Below are 23,633 nucleotides of genomic sequence, written 5' to 3' on the forward strand. Positions count from 1 at the left end.
CTGTTCTCGTATAATATATTTGTCCAATGAATACCAGTTTATCATCTGCATTTCTTCTTGGTGTAGCAGTTTTAATGGCCAGTAGTGTAGTTTGGGGAGGGTGTCATGACTCCATGCCCCCTACCCCCATCTCTTCCCCCCTTGGACCTGTGCCTGTTGTTTGACTGACATCTACATGTGATTCGCGAGAGCGTGTTCATGAAAAGTTACAGAGTCGCTAATCTTAGTTATCTGACATGCCACCGTTTCCTCTCTCCCCTCCGCCACTGTATGAGCCCAGGTGCGTGGTATGTGCCAACTCTCGCACAGCGTCTGTGGACAATGGCTGTTGGCTGAATGAGCCCTGTGCAAACACGGCGAACAGAGCAGCGGAAGAAGACGGCGTCCTCTGTTGTTGGGAGCTCTGGCGGTGGCGGATGCCGTGAGGCACGCAGGCGCTGCAAACAGCACCTGGGGGACTCATATAAACGTCGGCCGGGAGACGGACTGTGGTTGACACTGCGCCTCGAAGACGCCATGCTCCGCCACTCGATCGCTGCCTTCTTGCTGGTGGCTGCGTGCTCTGGTAAGATACGTGAGCGTAAAGGTGTCTGCCACATTTCTTCTACCGTAGTGGAAATTCTCTTCTATGCGAGGGTAGTCTGAAAAGTTTCCGAACCCATCATGAGGATGGCAGCACTTGTCAACAAAAGTACGCGCTTACCTATTAAGGCATTCATCCAAATTTCAGCTATTCTGGACGGACATTTGTTGTTTGACCCTCGGTTTAATGGCTCGATGCGCGCGTTTTTGTGAAAATGGACAAATTCGTGGATCGAGCTGTCAGTAGATTTTTGTTTATGAAAGGCAATATGCCTACGCAAATTAAACAGTAATTGGTTGCTGTTTACGGGGACTCTGCACCACCATTTACCACCGTGAAATTTAGGGCAGCTGAATTTAAACTTGGGTGACGATGAACGTTCGGGACGGTCATAAACCTCAGCGACTGACGATAACATTATTCAAGTTCACCAAATGTTGGTAGAGAACCGGCGAATTAGCGTGAAATGGATAACAGAGTCTTTGAGCATAAGTAAATAACTTGAAGCTTCCTGGCGGATCAAAACTGTGTGCCGGACCGAGACTCGAACTCGGGACCTTTGCCTTTCGCGGGCAAGTGCTCTACCGTCTGAGTTACACGAGTTTCATATCAGCGCACACTCCGCTACAGGGTAAAAATTTTCATTCTGGTTCACTAAACAACGTGTTTGTCACCTACTGACTGAAAATTTGAGGGTGAGGAAGCTCAAGGTATACTTGGTACCACGACTGTTCATTCTGCGTCGTCTCACACCTCTGCGGTTGCCATGGCGGAAATCCACGAACTGCGGTTTCAGCTGCTTGCTGCTTGACCACCCTCATTTTTGACCAGATCTTTTCTTTGTTCCCTTGGCTAAAAGTTGAGCTTGGAGCCAAAAATTTTTGTTGAATGAAGAAGCCATAGCCTTCGTAAACAACTATTTTACAGAGAAAGATAGTAACTATTATTTGTACAGGTTAAAGAGATGGTAGCATTGATGGGGAAAGTATAAAAAACTTACAAGGAGATTATATTGGAAAGCAAAAATAAATTAAAGAAATAATGTCTTATTTTTTTGTTCAGTCGTAGACTTTTCAGACCACGCCCGTACCTAGAGTGCTTGACTACTATAGGTGCAAAGGGGGTAGAAGAGGGCAATGAAAGCAGCAGATAATCCTAATAAACATAGACCAGCGGTTTCCCCGATACGACGTATACACAAGTGCAGACATTCCAATGTTACGACAATAGCTAGTTCCAGGTACCACACCCCACAGTGAATAGCAAACGCACTGTGCACATGTAGAAACTGAAAAGGTTGCCAAGACTCCACACTTTTTCAAATGCATAAATGGCTGTCATCCAGTTCATATAAGAGCGGTCTATTGGCAAGAGGTAGCGCTGTTCCATTACGAAGCGTATCCTCAGAGAAGACAGCCGGACAGTAGAGTTCTCACTATGTCCAATAGAGCCCGTGCGAGATATCCCCTACTACTTTTGCCTCTGTAGGGAAATTGTTCTCTGACATCTTAAGACATATCCTATCATCTAGTCTAAACCTTTGAAACAACTTTAAAGCGCCTGTGTAACCTACAAATATGGCGATCAGCGTAACAACGGCTAAGTATGTCATGGTCATTTTGCGTCTTGCATATACTAAATAAATATCTCCTGAATAATATTTCCACCCTGCAGCGAAGTGTATGCTGTTACTGCCCACTGGCCGCTGAAGACAAGGTTCCGGATTCAAATACCAGTTAGGCACGCAATTTTAATACGCCACGAAGTTTAATAACAGCGAAAATGTGGATTTTTGAAAAATAGGGGGGGGGGGGGGAGGAGGAGGGGAGAGGAGTGGGGGTACTGCTACAAGTAAAGCTCCGATGGCGGGTCGTGAGTCGTGCGTGGATAGCTCAGTCGGTAAGAGCAATACACGTAAGTAAAGTTTCCATTTCCATGTCCAGGTCTGACATACATTTTAATTGTGTCAATAAGTTAGCTAAGTGAATAAATAAGTGAAAAGGAATTTGAAGGAATGTGTGAATAAATGGGGCAACACTTGAGCACTTGCAGTGCGTCCTGTAACAGGCGTTTAACAAAACCCTCTGCTACAGGCATATCATGGGAAATGAACAGGTTCTTCAGGTTCGAGTTTTATCCCCGTCTCGTATCCTTTTGTCGTCGACAGTTACCAAGGGGTACGGATGAAGAGTTATTTGATGCCACTAACATCGAGGCAAGCGGCTGCAGCAATGGTGTGTGTAACGTGTTTTGTTTTTCTATTTTAGGCAACCTGTATCCCAGGTTCGAGAAGGTGGTCCGAGACCCGTTGGTATTCGACCTGCTGTACAGTACCACATCTGGTGCTCATAATGAATCTTGGTACTTCGATGCTCCAGTCAACGTGACCTCTTTCATCATCCCAACTCAGATGACTTGGTCCTCAGGTACGTTACTGACACAAAAGCACTTGTTTGGACTCTATTGCGATCTGTCTAATGAATAATGCCGTAGTGCGTGCGCAAAATAGCTTATCCCCTGCACAGAAATGCATTCTCAGCGCTGGGAGAGTCGATGTTTTTGAGCCGAAAGGGTGGGCTTAGTTGCCGTCGCCTGCTGAGCTGGGCGCTTTGTCTCACTTGTTCAGTCGTTGATTTTCTTATTCGGTGCTCTAGTCAGGGACTGAAGACCACAACAACAACAACAACAGTCAGGGACTATTGATACGCATGAGAGGAGACTGCAGCTGTTGAACTCTATCTTCTCTCTTCCTGGGTGGCTGGTCACAACGGAGCCGGCACCATTGCCGCTGTCCCGCCATCTAAGACTCTGTCTGTGCATGTACTGGCCAAGTTATTTTGTGCCCTCTCTATCAGGGAAATGGCCTGCAAGTTTGGATTTGGCGTGAAAGCCCACACCATTACAAATAATGCAGAAAGAAACGGAGTCCAGCTCATACCACAGCATGAGGCTCGCTGCACCAACCACGAGTGGCGGTGTCGTAGCAATGAGGCTCCAAGTGGCAGGCGGTTGCTGCCGTCCATCGTATATCGCAAGCCGGAGAGAGTGCTCGTGATTTGGAGCCACCGGGGGCGTGGCTCAATGGGAGCACACCACTGAATCCACCAGGGTCAGACAGAAACTTGCAATTCTGTTGCCAACTGTGACGCCCATGGGGTGGTATTGATACATGATGCCACGCCCTGGATAGTAATTGCGACCTCTCATTGTGATGTGGAACAAGCCAGTTTTATAATTGTAATACACTTTCTCTGTGAAAGGTGTGGCAATATGCTGAGCATCTGCATGATTGTCTTAAGCTGCCTTTTTTCAGACACAGTGCTTTATTCTTGACTTTGTTGAGTCTCTCTCTCTCTCTCTCTCTCTCTCTCTCAAACACACACACACACACACACACCTGCATTACACAGGGTGCTAAAGAAGTGATCCAATAGTTTGAGAGGTGGTAGTACTCACCAAAACAAGAAAGAAAGTCAAGTAAACATGGGCTCTACAAAGTCTACCTTACGAGCCATGAACACTTGTTCAATAGAATAGATGTGTTTCACAGTTTCGAAGAGGAACAAGTGTTCATAGCTCTTAAGGTATGCGTTTTAGAGCCCATGTTTACTGGATAGTTTTTACTTGTTTTGTCCACATTACCTCCTCTCTAAATATGGAAAGCAAATAGCTTGCAATAAAAGAGATCTCTTTCATACTATCGAAGATGAACAAGTGCCCACAGCCCCTTAACTGAACTCTGCCCAAATAGGCCATGGAGGCTCAACGGTACAGACCGGCCGCCATGTCATCCTCAGCACACAGGCTTCACCAGATGCGGATATGGAGGTGCATGTGGTCAGCACACCGCTCTCCCGGCCGTATGTCAGTTTTCGAGCCCGGAGCCACTACTTCTCTCAATCAAGTAGCTCCTTAGTTTGTCTCACAAGGGCTGAGTGCACCCCGCTTGCCAACACCACTCGGCAATATTAGCCCAGCCCGACAGCGCTTAACTTCGTTGATCTGACGGGAATCGGTGTTACCACTCATACCACTCAGTAAGTGGTCAAAGAAGATGGCTGAATCATTTCCTTCTGTGCTACACTAAGGCTAAGTGTACGATAGTGCAAATCACTTCTGTTTCACGTATTACATTCATGACTGCGAATGCAGATTGTTTTTGAGCGGAGATTAAATATTTCATATAATTATGCAAATCATTTATGTGAGACACTCTTCAGTTTTTATTTCAATACACAAAGTAAATAACGCGATTATATTTTTACAACAAACTTAATAAGAGAGTTGGTTCTGTTAGTGCTTCTGTTAATGTGTCTGATTGTTTACATAGCTGTATACTAGAAGTGCTAGAGTTGACAACACATGTTATCCTTATTACATGCATGTGCGAAACAAACACTTTCTTTTTCAATGATTATTTGCCCTGGAAAATGAATGTCATTCTATGATATATTCAGCTTCAAACTTTGATATTGTTTGTTAGGCAAAAGTTGCAGAGCTTACACTTTTAAGAAGATCTGCAACATATGGCTTCCATTTCTGGTTCTTATCAGTATAAATCTCGGTCTGAATAGGCCTCGGAAGGCCCAAAGGGACCGACCGACCACCGTGTCGTCCTCATAAATAGGCGTCATTAGATGCGGATATGGAGGCGCATGTGCATCTGGGCAAACATCGTTCTCCTAGCTGCTGTCAGTTTTCGTGACCTAAGCCGTTACTTCTGATTCAATTAGTTCCTCAGTTGGTTAACAACGGCTGAATGCACCTCCAAGTACTAGCCAAACCCAATAGCGCTTAACTTCGGTGATCTGACCAGAGTTCCCACTGTGATAATGCTGTTCGCTTATCAATGTAAACACTTAAGAACTCAGAATATTCTCTTTAATTTACTGATTTACCATCATGCCTTATTTCTAATGCTTTGGCCAGACTTCATACGCATGGAAGTGCGTATGTTGTGCTTCTAAGCTCGATAACAGTCCATTTTCAGATAATACTTACTAATTTCCAAGAACATTTTATTTAGGATTTCAAGTATTGAAATTTATCAATTAGTTTCGATTATAATATCTGCACAGTCAGCAAAAAGAACTGTTTCTGCTTCTAGGATAAATGATCACAGATAACAATAACAAAAATGGACACAGTATCGATCCATGTAGTAAAGTCATAGTGGTTATTGTCCGTTCTGAAGATGGCGAGACTGCAGGTGAAAATTACTGCCGAGCTAACTTAAAAAAACATTCTTTTCTTCCTTCCGACAGGTCCAGAGGCGAACGGAACGTACGTGGAGGACGTGGAACTGCTCATCTACGAGGTGTATGACCGTTCGGAGACTTACCTGGTTGGCAACGGTTCATACTCTGGGACGGTCAGCATGGGTAAAACGCTCCACATACCCGTGATGAATATCACGACTGGAGGCGAGCTATACGTTAGACAGTACCTCACCAGTCTGGGATACAACTACATCCTCAGCTTCCACTTCAAGACGACCGGAATGTATCCCTGGTATATGACGCGTACATTTTCCTCGTATTCCCCTGTGAGTTCTTACACTGACGTAGAGGGTTTAGCTATTGGACTAACTTTCAGCAATGCCTAGAACTACATTGGTTCGGTGAACAGTGTTCGGTTCCAATTTTTTTCCATCCTCATACCGCTTCAGTGTCGGCTAAACAGAAGAACACGGGCAAAATTAAAAATATTCCTGTACAAGAATGGGAAAATTTTTGCTAATATGTATATTTTCGGTGTCATAATTTAAACTTTCGAGCAGTCAGCACATTTAGAACTTAAGATGTATTTGTAATTCCTATCAGAAACATTAGTTTAAAAATTAAAAGCAGGAAAGGTGGAAGTACAAGTTGCGGGAATAGAACTGTTCTACACATGTAGCACTTATAAAATGAATTACATGTTACAAAACACAGCATTACAGTTCGACTAGTTTAGCCCAGAAATGGCCGAAGTCGACATTACGTGCTAAAATGTGCAAGGGGATGGGGATGGGGTGATTGGCCGTGGTCGGGACAGGAGTATTTGTAGGGTTGTCTGGATCTTACCACTATTGCCGTATGTTACGTGTTTTTTGTCAATAGCGTCGTGATAGTACTCAAAAACTGTAACTGCCACAAAGAAGTGGCACAAATTAACAATTAGTGACGATCTGAAACAGATGCTGTGAACACTGCATACAATTCAATATTTTGCTTAACTGTCATCCTGAGTCATCAACTCGTCTCGAGTTTTAATATACATACCTTCCACATTTCACTCCTACACTCCTACGCGAGGTGATGTGACAAGTAGACACAGCTGGAATCTGAAGTGCGTTTCCATAGCACTACTCACCTTCTTCGTATACCGAACTGTGACCGATGAGTGAAGACTGAGAGGCGTATGTGTAACGGTTATAATTCATTTCCTTTACTGGAAGCCGTCTTATTCGTCGACAAAACATACTTGACTTTTGTACCTGCTAAGGTACACTAAGCTCTCATGTCACTGCTATATGCGTAAAATAACCACGGCTTTCAAATAAACTTGAGATTCATATAATAGTTTTCTAGTACTTGTTTTCATACCATGATTGCACAATAAAGCTGTTAATTTATGAAGTGTATTTTGCGTGTATCTGCCAGCATTTACTGAGATTAATGCGTGTATGAAAATTTCTGTGAGAAGCAAATAAAGTTATATTGTAACAACAATGAAACGTCTTTGACATATTCCACAAAATTCACTTCTCCCAGCGAAGGATACAAGACGGTGCCAATGTAAAAGTGTCGTTAATGTTTGTATGAGTTTCTGGGACTTGAAAAGTAAGAGTATATCTTTTTAGAAGTTTACTGCTGTTTTCAAAATTAATGTCACTGTTATGAAAGATAACTGCCGTACTGTACTGAAGGATAATGGTTGATAGCACTCGATAAATTGTTGTAAGAATTCTGTTTATTGGTATGATAAACTCCTGGTGCGAAGAATGTGTGACTTAGATCTTCCATAGTTAATTCGTATAATTAAAAAAATGTCTCTGAGCACTATGGGACTTAACATCTGAGGTCATCAGTCCCCTAAAACTTAGAGCTACTTGAACCTAACTAACCTAAGGACATCACACACATCCATGCCCGAGGCAGGATGCGAACCTGTGACCGTAGAGGTCACGCGGTTCCAGACTGTAGCGCCTAGAACAGCTCGGCCACTCCGGCCGGCCGTATAATTCACATTAAGAATCGTTTGGTGTTTGTATTAAGTAGAGATAATCCACCATTAAATGGATTTCGTTCTCTGTACCTCAGTTCATACGTAACTGAGCAGTTTCTCCCACTCAACAGAAACTCAGAACTTGTAAAACAGATGTCTATACATGTGAGTCAAAAAGGGCGTTACAATTTTGGAATGATATAGAAATTTGCAGGCCGGAGTGGCCGAGCGGTTCTAGGCGCTACAGTCTGGAACCGCGCGATTGCTACGGTCGCAGGTTCGCATCCTCACTCGGGCATGGATGTGTGTGATGTCATTTGGTTTAGTTTAAGTAGTTCTAAGTTCCAGGGGACTGATGACCTCAGAAGTTAAGTCCCATAGTGCTCAGAGCCATTTGAACCATTTTTTTGATATAGAAACTTATTGAGGTAACTTACAGAATCGGTAGATGTGTCATTTTGTAGCAAACGACCTCAAGTTTCACATAAAACTGTCAAGTGTCATTTTTGTTCGATGTGACTACCATTTTTAACTGGCGAATATACCATCGGTAATCAATTCTTCCAACCTCGTTGCAGCAAATCGGCCGTACCTTTTTTAACGGAAGCATAGATTCGATTTTCCAGTCGGTCAGATTTTTTGATGGGGGAGGAATATACACACGGTTTTAACATTTTTTAAATGTTCGAATAATAAATTGCCGTCTCTTTATCTAAGAATATATGATGAATGCAGCTAGCCGCTATCTCTGTGTAATGTCTTGTCTGTATAGACGTGTATCTGTTACCTTTAAGATCCCTTCACCGTCACACATAAATGTATACAGTAAAGTAAGGCCTCTTGGGAGACAGGCGAAAAATTAGACTAATGGAGGATTATTAGTATTATCTCTATTTTCATTCGCTCTCTCTCTCTCTCTTTCTCTCCTTTATCTATGTACAGTTTTTAATATAATATTTCATTACGTGAAATCAGCTAAATAGGATCTTTGGTGGAGTCCTTCGTCTTGGTAATCAGCGGCTGGCTTGCTGTAAGAGATCTTTACATTTATTATTACTGTTAAACACTGCAGTCAGTCGGGAGAATCAATCGTTTGGACAATTTGTTCTTTTTGCGAAAGATTGCGAATTCCAGATGTGTACCAAGCCTTTTTGGACGATTTAACACAGACTCAGTGATTGCAGGCTCTCTTCGACACAGCTGAAACTTCCCCACTAATTACAGGGCCAACGTGATCATCAAATGATTTAGAAAAAACTCATTCGTCCATTCACTCCAGAACAAAAAAGTCACAAACCTTATTTATAGAGGAAATTGTGTATTAAATCCATCTCCATTACATATCCAGATCTCCGGTGATTCCACGCCTTAATTATTTTCCTTTTACAATCTCTTTCTCCTCCAACAAACCGCTAGCGGCACAAATGTTAATTGGCTCGCTTTAGCGAGAAGAAAAGCAGAATATGCATCTCTCAGAAACACGTCAATCCCTCAACAGATACTCCAGAAGATGTCCTAGTTACCACTCTAACAACCATGGAGAATGCATATATGCATCTCTGTTATTTCAAAGAATAAACGCACTAGAAAATTCTTTGGCGTCGTCGTGCTGTCGCCGCATATATTACGAGAAGATCAGATCAGATAACTTTTCCAAAGTGAATGATTGTGGATGGTTTGATTGAAAATGATTAATTGGTGCGGGGTAGAGCGTATTTTCTGTGGGGACATTACACGGTCTTTAATGAAACCTCAGAGAAAGAAATCCAATTGTGTCTGGGAAGCGAGGTGGCCACGCGAATGGCCCTTCTTGGGCAATTACCTGACCTGGGAAGCGATTATGGAGAAAACGTCGAACTTCAGCAAGGAAATGTGGTGGTGCACCGTCTTGCTGATAGTAAACTATCCCATCTCGGTCATCTTCATCGATCTGTGGGATTAAAAAAAATTCTAAAATTTTGATGCACCCTGTATTTCCCATTAAAGTGAGAATGTGATAAAATACATAGCAAATCAAACAAATACGATAGGACGCAGACTTTCACATACACATATGAGTCAAACCATTATGACCATCTGCTGATTATCGCCTTGGTCCATCTTTGGAAAACATTGTGGCAATTTTGTGGGGCATGGATTCGTCAAGTCGTTGATATCTTTTCGGAGGTATGGGGCACCAGATGCCTAGGCTCAGGTCACTCAATTCCGTTAAATCACAGGTCGGTTGTATATGGGCACGGAGCTGGCACCCGATAGTGCCCCAAATGGGTCCCATCAGGTTAGGATAAAGCCAGTTTGGTAGTAAAGTCATGAAACTGAGTTCACTATCACACTCCTTAAACCACCATATTACGATTGTACCTTATGATACGAACAGTTCCCTTGTGGACATGCTAACGCCGCGAGGGAAGACATCAAGGATGAAGGGATGCAGACGGTCCACAATAATGTTCATGCTCTCCACAGCTGTCGTGGGGCCTTAGATAAGGGATTCTCGAACTTTTTTGGTCGCATTCCCATTCTGCAACAGAAGTTATTTTGCGCCCCTGTCCCTTATACCTATATGTATGTATATATGTATATGGTGACATTACACATACAGAAATGTTCAGTATTTAAATTTAGCTTAACCTGTATTGATGTGCTGTTACCAGTGACTGTGTATTGAATACAAATCCAGAAAACTACACCCAGTAACTTTTTGAAGTATGAACAAGTGTCCGAGCCTCTTCAGGTTCATCATCAGATGGGGCACATGAAATTGCATCTCTATTTTCGTTGCGTGGTACTGGGTAATGGCTCTGTGACAAGAAGATGCCTAAAAACAAGTTTGTTGACATTGCCGACTAGGAGATACTCGATCCATTATAATTTTTTATATATGTTACGGAGTGAAAACTTATGAAGTCAAGACCGCACATGAATTCTTTATTTTAATTGATTAATAGTTTCGGGTAACGATCTACCAGTCTTCAGATTTAAGGATACATACATGCATCAGCTTTCAAAACTGCACCTAATATTGTAGCAGAGTATACAGGGTCGTCCATTGATAGTGACCGGGCCAAATATCTCACGAAATAAGCATCAAACGAAAAAACTACAAAGAACGAAACTCTTCTAGATTGAAGGGGGAAACCAGAAGGCGCTATGGTTGGCCCGCTGCCATAGGGCAAACGGATATCAACTATATTTTTTAAAATAGGAACCCCCATTTTTTATTACATATTCGTAAAGAAATCTGAATGTTTTAGTTGGACCACTTTTTTCGCTTTGTGATAGATGGCGCTATAATAGTCACAAACGTACAAGTACGTGGTATCACGTAATATTCCGCCAGGACGGACGGTATTTGCTTCGTAATCCATTACCCGTATTAAAATGGGCCGTTTACCAATTGGGGAAAAGGTCGATATAGTATTGATGTATGGCTATTGTGATGAATATGCCCAACGGGCGTGTGCTATGTGTGCTACACGGTATCCTGGACTACATCATCCAAGTGTCCGGACCGTTCGCCGGATAGTTACGTTATTTAAGGAAACAGGAAGTGTTCAGCCACATGTGAAACGTTAACCACGACCTGCAACAAATGATGATGCCCAAGTAGGTGTTTTAGCTGCTGTCGCGGCTAATCCGCACATCAGTAGCAGACAAATTGCGCGAGAACCTGGTATCTTAAAAACGTCGGTGTTGAGAATGCTACATCAACATCGATTGCACCCGTACCATATTTCTATGCACCAGGAATTGCATGGCGGCGACTTTGAACGTCGTGTACAGTAGTGCCACTGGACACAAGAGAAATTACGGGACGATGACAGATTTTTTGCACGCGTTCTATTTAGCGACGTAGCGTCATTCACAAACAACGGTAACGGTAAACCGGCATAATAGGCACTATTGGGCAACGGAAAATCCACGGTGGCTGCGACAAGTGGAACATCAGCGACCTTGGCGGGTTAATGTATGTTGCGGCTGTTGGGTTGGCAGGAGAGCCAACACCGTGTTACTAGAGGAGGCCGAAATGCACGCGTTTAGCTCACGCAGGCTGGCGTGAAGAGGGAATAACTAAACTGACGTGAGGTATGGAATATGACAAGGAATTAGAATTCAGAAAGCGGACGTAATTAGTTTCATACTTAACTTTAATCCATTAATGATGAACGTCGCTCTTGACGGTACATGTTTCAGAATATTATCTGTTCAGAATAGAAACTGAATATGGCGCCTTGCTAGGTCGTAGCAAATGACGTAGCTGAAGGCTATGCTAAACTGTCGTCTCGGCAAATGAGAGCGTATGTAGACGGTGAACCATCGCTGGCAAAGTCAGCTGTACAACTGGGGCGAGTGCTAGGGAGTCAAGACAAGACCTGCCGTGTGGCGGCGCTCGTTCTGCAATCACTGATAGTGGCGACACGCGGGTCCGACGTATACTAACGGACCGCGGCCGATTTAAAGGCTACCACCTAGCAAGTATGGTGTCTGGCGGTGACACCACAGCGGCATTATGGGAGGAAGGATAATTGGCCCCCATTTTATCGATGGCAATCTAAATGGTGCAATGTATGCTGATTTCCTACGTAATGTTCTACCGATGTTACTACAAGATGATTCACTGCATGACAGAATGGCGATGTACTGCCAACATGATGGATGTCCGACACATAGCTCGCGAGCGGTTGAAGCGGTATTGAATAGCATATTTCATGACAGGTGGATTGGTCGTCGAAACACCATTCCATGGCCTGCACGTTCACCGGATCTGACGTCCCCGGATTTCTTTCTGTGGGAAAATTGAAAGCTATTTGCTATCGTGATCCACCGAGAACGCCTGACAACATGCGTCAGTGCATTGTCAATGCATGTGCGAACATTACGGAAGGTGAACTACTCGCTGTTGAGAGGAATGTCGTTACACCCATTGCCAAATGCATTGAGGTTGATGGACATCATTTTGAGCATTTATTGCATTAATGTGGTATTTACAGGTGATCAAGCTGTAACAGCATGCGTTCTCAGAAATAAGTTCAGAAAGGTACATGTATCACATTGGAACAACCGAAATAAAATGTTCAAACGAACCTACGTTCTATATTTTAATTTAATAAACCTACCTGTTACCAACTGTTCGTCTAAAATTGTAAGCTATATGTTTGTGACTATTACAGCGCCATCTATCACAAAGCGAAAAAAGTGGTCCAACTTAAGCATTCATATTTCTTTACGTACTACACGAATATGTAATAAAAAATGGGGGTTCCTGTTTTAAAAAACGCAGTTGCTATCCGTTTGACCTATGGCAGCACCATCTGGCGGGCCGACCATAGCGCCATCTGGTTTCCCGCTTCAAGCTAGACAAGTTTCGTTCTTTGTAGTTTTTCGGTTGATGCTAATTTCGTGAGATATTTGGCCCGGTCACGATCAATGGACCACCCTGTATACACGAAATAATTACAGAATACACACCATAAAACACTCTTGACTATTGTTGGTGCCCCTACGGCTTTCAACGATGTGTGAAGCCATAGAGATTATTTCATGATCACAGGGTGATTCTTATTAACGTTTAAAAACGCCTGAAGCTACGTATATGACGCTGAGACAAGTAATTTAAAATAAGACACATGTTGCCGCAAATGTCGGGGAATACTCCCAAAATGGATGAGAATGTCGAATATGTGGCGCCACCAGGTGACATACTTTGCCGCTTGTGCAGCAGTTGGGCTTGGGCATGAAAGGATAATCGAGCGATGCAATACATATATTCCAGCGTACGGTGAAAATTTTGAACACCTTTTGTAAATGTGGTTTATTGTAAATGTAGAATTTACTGGCCCTCGCTTTAACCTAGTAAGAGCTGTTATTATTTTATGTTTCTTTCATTTTGTCCCTTCTTTTTTTGTTTACAGACATTATTTAGTAAAGAAAACGTAGGTCATTTAAAGGCAACGACGCAGTTCCGAAATTATACTCATTTACTTGTGACGCAATGCGGTAGGTTTTAGTTGTACTGCACTTTATAATAAACCAACGGAGACCGCGCGACTGGTAAAAAACATAATAAGTCTTACCTCAAAGTAAATACATGACTGTCTAATGCAATGCAAAAAAATACTGTCTGCCAGACGCAAAAATCGATCCCTGAGTCCCAGGCACACTGACGGCAATACTTGAATTGGAATGATCAGGTGCGTCAGACAGATAGGCTCAATCATGCACGTGTGGGGAGGTATGTCAAGGAGTGACGTCACATTGTCAGCATTAGTCATCCACTTTTGAGGTATTTCACATTTGCGACCCCAAGTGTCTTATATTAAATTACGTTCTCAGCGAAATCTACGCCGGTTACGAGGTTTTTTAACGTTGATAAGAATCACCCTTATACTCCTGAATGGTGCTACAATATTACGTGCAGTTCTGTAAGCTGTTGTGTGTCGCTAACATGTAAAAAACCTGTTCTGTATCTTAGATCTGAAGATGGCTAAATTGATAGCCGAAGCTAGTAATCAATTCAAATAAAGAAGAATTCGTGTGCGATCTCGACTTCATGAGCTTTCAGTTTCTAACATAAATAAAAACTGCACAGAAAACTTTAATATATCGCCTTGATTCAGCATTGTTGCAGCAGAAAATGTGCAAATGCAATATATGGAATAAAGACAGACACCAGTCAGGTAGTAGTTTTAAAAAAAATGGTTCAAATGGCTCTGAGCACTATGGGACTCAATTGCTGTGGTCATCAGTCCCCTAGAACTTAGAACTACTTAAACCTACCTAACCTAAGGACATCACACACATCCATGCCCGAGGCAGGATTCGAACCTGCGACCGTAGCAGCAGCGCGGCTCCGGACTGGAGCGGCTAGAACCGCACGGCCACTGCGGCCGGCCAGGTAGTAGTCAAAAGCTCTTAATCTAGTTTTGAACCCTTATAAATGGTCCTTCTTCAGAAGTCTTATTACCAAGAAATAGGTATATACAGAGAAATGCAGCGTACAAAGAATTAAGATTTTGTAAAAACACAACATACATACATAATGCAATTAAAATACGTCCACTTGTTACCTTAAATACAAGCTGCACGGCCACGTACAAAATACAGCATTGTGCCGGCTGGCCAAGCACCTAACATGGACACTGATGTATTTCAAAAAGGCCAAATGTTATTAATTATTAAAATAAGTCACAACTTATGTTTTTACAGTCTGATCTTGATGTGCTGCCAGTAGGCTTAGTCGTAATTAGAATTGACAGTCGTAAAAACAGCAGTCTGGCTTTGTCATACACAAAATAATACACATTTTAGATATGGCGTATATGACAAGAAACGGATAAACATGCAACTGATGGAGCAACATTCATGTGTGTTGATAAATTGAAAAAACTGCTCCTAAATGGCACGGATACACCCTGTGGTCTGTAGTCGCAGCTAACAGCTGATGTGACTGTACCACATGCTAAAATCGAAACATTGTAACCGAATCCCGAAGACAGTGAGTGACCGAAAGCAGCAAAAATTGCTACAGTAGGACAACTACCCTTCTGAAAATGACAGGAGAAGTGATGTGATGATACAGACACGTACAACATTTTATTGGGAAAGTTTATGAAGAGTTTGGCATTCAGAAAACGGTATAGTAGCCCGATGTAATAATTACCTTAATTCGAGCACAGGACGAAAACCACCGAAGAAATTTTTATTTTTCAGTTGCAGTTGGTCGTTCAAAATATAATCCTTATTGTTGATACTGTGTTTAAAAATTTGAAGTTCTTCCAATAAATCCAACCTACACTATGTGATCAAAAGTACCGGACACCTGGTTGAAAATTATTTACAAGTTCGTGGCGCCCTCCATCGGCATTGCTGGAATTCAGTATGGTGCTGGCCCACCCTTAGCCTTGATGACAGCTTCCACTCTCGTAGGCATACGTTCAATCAGGTGCTGGAAGGTTTCTTGGGGAATGGCAGTCCATTCTTCATGGAGTGCTGCACTGAGGAGAGGTATCGATGTCGGTCGGTGAGGCCTGGCACGAAGCCGGTGTTCCAAAACATCCCAAAGGTGTTCCTTAGGATTAAGGTCAGGACTGTGTGTAGGCCTGTCCATTACAGGGATGTGATTGTCGTGTAACCACTCCGCCACAGGCCGTGCATTATGAACAGGAGATCGATTATGTTGAAAGATGAAATCGCCATCCCCGAACTGCTCTTCAACAGTAGGAAGCAAGAAGGTGCCTAAAACATCAATGTAGGCCTGTGCTGTGACAGTGCCACCCAAAACAATAAGGGGTGCAAGCCTCCTCCATGAAAACCACGACCACACCGTAACACTATTGCCTCCGAATTTTATTGTTGGCGCTACATACGCTGGCAGATGACGTTCGCCGGACATTCGCCATACCCTCCCCTGCCATCGGATTGCCACATTGTGTACCGTGATTCGTCACTCCACACACCGTTTTTCCACTGTTCAGTCGTCCAATGTTTACGCTCCTTACACCAAGCGTCGTTTGGCTTTTACCGGCATGACGTGTGGCTTATGAGCAGCCACTCGATCATGAAATCCAAGTTTTCTCACCTCCCGCCTAACTGTCATAGTATTTGCAGTGGATCCTGATACAGTTAGTAATCCCTGTATGATGCTCTGGATAGATGTCTGCCTATGACACATTACGAGCCTCTTCAACTCTCGGAGGGCCGACCGGAGTGGCTGAACGCTACGGTCGCAGGTTCGAATCCTGCCTCGGACATGGACGTGTGTGATGTCCTTAGGTTAGTTAGGTTTAAGCAGTTCTACGTTCTAGGGGACTGATGACCTCAGAAGTTAAGTCCCATAGTGCTCAGAGCCATTTCAGCCATTAAAAAAAAAAAAAATCCCTTCACTTTTCCACTTCACTATCATCGTAAACAGTGGACCTAGGGATATTTAGGAGTGTGAAGATATCGCTTACATACATATGACACAAGTGATACCCAATCACCTGACCACGTTCGAAGTCCGTGAGTTCCACGGAGCGCCCCATTCTGCTTTCTCACAATGTCTAATGAGCATGGGTATGTGTGTCGTCCTTAGCGTAAATTAGTTTAAGTTAGTTTAATTTGTGTGTAAGCCTAGGGACCGATGACCTCAGCAGTTTGGTCCCATAGTCCATAGTCCTTACCACAAAATTTCAAAATTTATCACATAGTGTATATCCCTTCTCCTCTCTGCACAAAATCACGATATCTTCCAAATTACTGGGGGAATATCCGCTTTGAACCAAATATTTAGGGTATTTAGAGTCATGAATATTAAGATCCCCTCGCCCACTAAATGAAGGCACAAACCATGAATTACAGGAACCGTTTCTCAGCTTAAATCAGTTTCACGAAAACATTGTGTTTACAAAAGAACTGGAAAACAGCGGCAGAGAATTGAATTACATTGATGTTACATTACGTGTACATGACGACAAAGTAGACTTCAGTATTTTCCGTAAGAAAACTTTTTCTGATTGCGTCATTCCATCTGACTCAGCACACCCCCATGCCCATAAACTTGCCTAGTATCAATCGAGCACTGATTATTCCATTAACACCTGAGAGCTTGCGACACGAATAAAATTAATTAAATCTGTAACTACCAACAACGAATATAGTCCCTCAGTAGTTGACAGCATTTTAGATGAGAAAACCTCTAAAGAATGTTCCACATTAGGTGATAGCAAACTGGAAGATGTGGGTGGGAAAAGAAGCTTTATTCCCATACCGTTTCTAGATAATATTTCGTATAAAATTAGACATCTTTCTAAGAAATACAGTTGCAATGTGTCTTTTTCAGCTAATAACAACTTTAGAGAGAAGTTAATACACAATGTAGAACGTAAGGAAGACCATTTTCACAATTGTGGATTTATTAAATGAAATGTAATGAATTTCTACGTTTTTATGTAGGTGAGACGGGGAGGGCAAATAAAACAAGCTACAAGGAACATTTGCTCAGCAAGTGGCTGAACATTGCATTCAAGGCGGATAGTCCCCGAGTCATTTGGGAGATACCGTTATTTCGTGTAGAGAGAAGGATTTATTGGAAGAGCTTCAAATTTTTAAACACAGTTTCAACAATAAGGATTATATTTTGAACGACCAACTGCAACTGAAAAATAAAAATTTCTTCTGTGGTTTTCACCCTGTGCTCGAATTGACGTAATTATTACATCGAGCTACTATACCGTTCCCTCTGAATGACAAACTCTTCATAAACGTTCCCAATAAAATGTTGTACATGTCTGTACAATCACATCACTTCCCATATCATATTCATAAGGCTAGTTGTCCTACTGTAGCAATTTTTGCTGCCTTCTGTCACTCACTGTCTTCGCCTTAGAATGTTTCGATTTCAACATGTGGCACAGTTACATCAGCTGTTAGCTACGGCTACAGACCGCAGGGCGTATCAGCGCCATCTAGGCGCAATTTTTTCATTTTCTGTTCAGGCATGAATGTTGATCCGTCAGTTGCTTATTTATCCGTTACTGGTCACACACGCCATTTTATTATTTTGTGTATACAACACAATACCATGCCTAACATGGTGTAGGTAACCTGGTGACTTTCGAAATAGCTTCCAGTCGTCTCGGAATATATAAATACAGGTCCTGTATGGTTTTCAAGGGACTCTTATATCATTCTTCCTGCGAAACACTGGCAAGTTCAGGCAACGACAATGGAGTCGGATAGCGACCACTCTTCCTTCCAAAAACCACAAAAGCACAGTAACAATGAGGTAAGGTAGCTGTGGTGGCCAGGGGAGATGCGACAATTCATCATCATTCTCACAAAACCAGTCCTGGGGAATGTGAGCTACTTGAACAGGAACCCTGTTGTCTTGGAACTCAACATACATTGTACCACGGGCTGGACCTGATTATCTAAAATGGTCGCTGAATCCTTGACGTTAATGCGAGCTTGGAATACCATGATATGGCTGCCCAAATCGTCACCGAATGCGTCCATATGTTTCACTTTTGGGGCGTAAATTTGGACAGACGTTGGAAATGTTCTGAAACAAGACTCATCCGACCAAATGATTCTTCCCTTGTTCCATACTCAACGTTTCATGTCTTCGGCGCAATTTTTTCCTGTCATCACTGATGAGTGGTTTTGGAATTCAAGCTCGCCCTGAAATTCCCACCTTATGGAGCCCCCTTCGTGTTGCTCCAGCATGTGAAGGTTGCTGTGTATGGTCGGGTTACTCCTGTAACCGAAATTGCAGATCTGAAGATGGTTCTAGAGGAACCAAAACTGGTCATGTGAATAAACATTTTTTGCAATCAAGACAGATTATAAATAACACTGGAAAAACATTCGCACCCTGTATATTATCTGCCAACTCGATCCCCCTCACCCCCTTGGTGTCTCCCTTCCTCCCCACCTCCAACCTGTTGCCGTGCCTTTACCATTGTGTCCCACACTATCTCCATCTCCACACCCTCCACCTCCTTTCCCAACACAACTTCCAGCATCTATCCGAATGATGAGCTTCGCCCTGACATCTACCCTTCCTACCAACACTAACCCCACCTTCCTCCTGCCTCCTCATCAGGGCTCTCTCTCCTCCCCCCTCCCTTCTCCTGAGTGGCTTTCTCCCTCCTATGCTCCCTCCCTCTCCTGTGCTCCCCTTCAGTTTCTCTGCACTCCCTCCTGCCTTGTCTTCCCTCCTCATCTCTCACCCTTCCCGACTCCTGCCTCTTGGTGCTCCCCCTGTCACCCCCCTTTTCCTCTTCCTCTTCCTCCCGCCCCCCCCCCCCCCATTGCCCCTCCCCTCTTTTTTCCTCCTCTCCGACCTCCAGTCTTTCGGCTGGTCCTTACAAGCAGTTTTTATTCTTTGTGAGTGTTCATCATTTCCAGTGGTTTTGTTTTTTACATGTCTCAGTCTGTTTGATTTTTATACTGTGGCCGACTTTTAACTTGTGTTTGACTCCAGTGATTTTAAGTTCACAACGAATTGCCAGCTGTGTTCTTTTAACTTTATGTCAACTTTTTAATTGTCCCCCAATGTCCCCATATCACTGTATATTTTAACTCCCATCATCTCCATTTCCTGTATTTTTATGTCCCCCTTTCTACCCCCATTTTTTATGTAAGAGTTACCCTTGTATTTTTGTTTAAGCCATTTGGCTGAAGAGTGGTGGACTGTGCCGCTGCCAGCAAAAGGAAAAAAATTGAATGTCGAATCCTGCCCCCTTTTTTTTCTCTTATCGATCCAGGTCCAACCCCCGCCTCCCATCCGTCGCCGTGTCTCCTCTATAGTGCTGTTTTATGTGCACGTGCAGTGTTGTGCATCCCCTGTCAGTGTTGCGAACAGAAACCAGACTGTCGCCGTGATTTTCGGATTGTGCCTGTCTATTTACTACATGTTTTAATCAATTTTTATGATATCTCCTAATTTTGTTTATAACTGTTCTGTAGGGTGCAGAGCGGCATATTAAGCTGATGTCAGCCCTGCCCACCTATGGGGTGGGGGGAATCTAAATCCAATAAAAGGAAAAAAATTACGAATTTGGGGAAGAACCTTGTCTTATAATCGAGTAAATGTGGTATTGCATCCTCCTATGTTTATCTCGCGAAGTGACCATAAGGTAAAATTAGAAAGATTCGAACTCACCTAGAGGCTTAGCAACAATCGTTCTTCCCAGAACCTTTCTCGAATGGAACAGGAAAGAGGGGAAATGACAGATATACACTAAGTACCCTCCACCAATCACCGTAAGGTGATTAAGGAATATAGATGCAGACTACCACATATTATGTGTGTTTTCTAGTATATATGCATTATATTTTTGTTCTCAAACTGGACTTTCACGATGTGTCCAGTACCCTAGTAAAGAGTGATTCTTAGTTGAATCCAGGCATAACTACTATTGCTACAAAGACACTTAGCCGTACCAACCTCACGTAAGTATATTTTACATGGATTTCCTCTCCTCTCTCCAGCTCCATCTGTAAAGCGTTGAGCGACATGCACTTGTAGTTTTCTGCATCTGTTTACCTCCCCTACGCATATCCTGAGCCAGCTGATAATGCTCCCATACTTCCTCAAATATCACAAGTTACATTCCATTTAATAGGGAAGAAATATCAGGAACAATCCCAAAGTGTAAGGTAATAATAACACGGATTAGAAAAGCGATTTATAGGAAACGTTTGGACGACCCCAGACAAACACATGTCGAATTTCAAGCATCGAAGAACTGGTTGACGTCTGTAAATGTTTATACAGAAACTGAAGGACGTATGAGACCGACATAAGGTAATTACGATGAAGGAGTGCGGGAGCACAATTTGAAGGAGCATGGAATAGATGGTAGCTACAGCAAGTATGTATTATGAAAAGGAAACCATATTACACATTAAGTTTTACAAGCCATGATAACGTGACCAAAATAATTCAACAGAAATTAGGGTACCGGATTCAGTTAATGAAGACTTTAAAGATACGATTCTGTCACTGTTACAGCGAAAATTTCAAATTTTTCCTGTAATCGAAGCACAGTAAATAACAAAGCAGTCCAATAAAATGGAACGGATAAATCAATTGTCAACAACGCTGTCACCTTCATCATAGATATCTCTGTACGCAATGAACATAATTTGCAAACCAACTGTAAAGGAAACATGGCCAAATATAGGTATTTGGCAGACGATGTAAAAGCTTTATGAAAAAGATGCTTGAATGCTTAGTTTCTATGGCAACGCCAGACACCAGAGTGATTCGAAAGAACATTTTCAGATTACTAATGCAACTAAAACTACATCGTTCTCTCAGATGAAGATTGCAGAAGCAACCCTCAATCCATATTCTATACTCATTAGATTGTTCACTCCAATCAGCAGATGATGTAATTGTTCTTCACTTTCACTCAGTGTAGCAATGTCATCAGCGAATCGTATCATTGCTATCCTTCTATCTTGAATTTTAATTCCACTCCTGAACCATTCTTTTATTTCCATCATAGCTTCTTCGATGTACAGACTGAACAGTAGGGGTGAAAGACTACATCCCTGTCTTAAAGCCTTTTAATTCCACCACTTCGCTCTTTGTCGTCCAGTCTTATTACCCCCTCTTGGATCTTGTACATCTTGTATATTTCCCGTCTCTCCCTGTAGCTTACCCGTATTTTTCTCAGAATTTCGAGCATCTTGTACCATTTTACGTTGTCGAACGCTTTTTCCAGGTCGAGAAATCCAATGAATGTGTCTTGATTTTTCTTTAGCCTTGCTTCCATTATCAAGCGCAACGTCAGAAGTGCCTCTCTCGTGCCTTTACCTTTCCTAAAGCCAAACCGATCATCTAGCACATCCTCAATTTTCTTTTCTGTTCATCTGTATATTATTCTTGTCAGCAACTTGGATGCATGAGCTGTTAAGCTGATTGTGCGTCAATTGTCGCACTTGTCAGCTCTTGCAGTCTTCGGAACTGTGTGGATGATGTTTTTCCAAAGTCAGATAGTATGCCACCAGACTCATACAGTCAAAAACCAACGTGAATAGTCATTTTGTTGCCACTTTCCCCAATGATTTTAGAAATTCTGGTGGAATGTTACCCATCCCTTCTGCCTTATTTGATCTTAAGTCCCCCAAAGCTCTCTTAAATTCTGATTCTGGTACTGGATTCTCTATCTCCTCTAAATTGATTCCTGTTTCTTCTTCTATCAGATCGGGTAAATCTGACCGCTCATAGAGGCTTTCAATGTATTCGTTCCACCTATCCGCTTTCTCCTTTGCATTTAACAGTGGAATTCCCGTTGAACTCTTAATGTTACCACACTTGCTTTTAATGTCACTGAAGGTTGTTTTGACTTTCCTGTTTGCTGAGTCTGTCCTTCCGACAATCATTTCTTTCTCGATTTCTTCACATTTTTCCTGCAGCCATTTCGTCTTAGCTTCCCTGCACTTCCTATTTATTTCATTCCTCAGCGACATGTATTTCTGTATTCCTGAGTTTCCCGGAACATTTTTGTGCTTCCTCCTTTCATAGATCAACTGAAGTATTTCTTATGTATCCACCGATTCTTCGCAGTTACCTTCTTTGTACCTATGTTTTTCTTTCCAACTTCTGCAACGGCTCTTTTTAGAGATGTCCATTCCTCTTCCACTGTACTGCCTACTGAGCTGTTCCTTAATGCTGTATCTATAGCCTTCGAGAACTTCAAGCGTATCTCGTCATTCCTTAGTATTTACTTACCCCATTTCTTTGCGTATTGATTCTTCCTGACTAACGTTTTAAACTTCAGCCTCCTTTTCATCACTACCGTATTGTGGTCTGAGTATATCTGCTCCTGGGTACGCCTTATAATCCAGTATCTGATTTCGGAATCTCTGTCTGAACATGCTATAATCTAACTGAAATCTTCCAGTACCACCCGGCCTTCTCCAAGTATACCTCCTCCTCTGGTGTTTCTTGAACAGAGTATTCGCTATTACTAGCTGAATTTTATTACAGAACTCAATTAATAATGCTACTCTCTTATTCCTGGCCGAAGCCCATATTCTCCCGTAACCTTTTCTTCTACTCCTTCCCCTACAACTGCTTCCAGTCCCCTACGTCTGTTAGACTTTTGTAGTCTGTATTGTGGCCTGTACTGGCACAATACTCGGCCACTGCAGTTTTCGCAAGTTAGTCCAGGCGTGTATGTTGTCAATGTTCGACGCATCTGTCTTCCAAGGGCCGGGTGTAAGGAACGTCGAATCTCCCATTCTAAATATCCATTTTCCAGGTATAAGATTACAGCGGTGATGTAGCTCATTGCATAGGCTTTCTGCATCTAATATTGCTCGTGCTCTGTGCACAGAAGTCCTA

At 42.6% G+C, this 23,633-nt stretch overlaps 2 protein-coding genes across 3 annotated transcripts in view; one reads left to right on the forward strand and one right to left on the reverse strand.

Annotated features, from left to right (window-relative positions):
- The window catches only part of LOC124595519 (adenylyl cyclase 78C-like), a 736,208-nt gene that overhangs the window by 231,653 nt on the left and 480,922 nt on the right, over positions 1-23,633 (reverse strand). The gene's annotated exons all lie outside the window — the stretch shown is intronic.
- Positions 322-7,296, forward strand: LOC124595520. Its single transcript, XM_047134288.1, has 3 exons — positions 322-565; positions 2,851-3,009; positions 5,848-7,296. Exons 1-3 carry the CDS (start codon positions 337-339, stop codon positions 6,186-6,188), a joined length of 729 nt encoding a protein of 242 aa, XP_046990244.1. The 5' UTR covers positions 322-336; the 3' UTR covers positions 6,189-7,296.

Source organism: Schistocerca americana, chromosome 2, assembly GCF_021461395.2.
Source record: "Schistocerca americana isolate TAMUIC-IGC-003095 chromosome 2, iqSchAmer2.1, whole genome shotgun sequence".
Taxonomy (NCBI): Eukaryota; Metazoa; Arthropoda; class Insecta; order Orthoptera; family Acrididae; genus Schistocerca; species Schistocerca americana.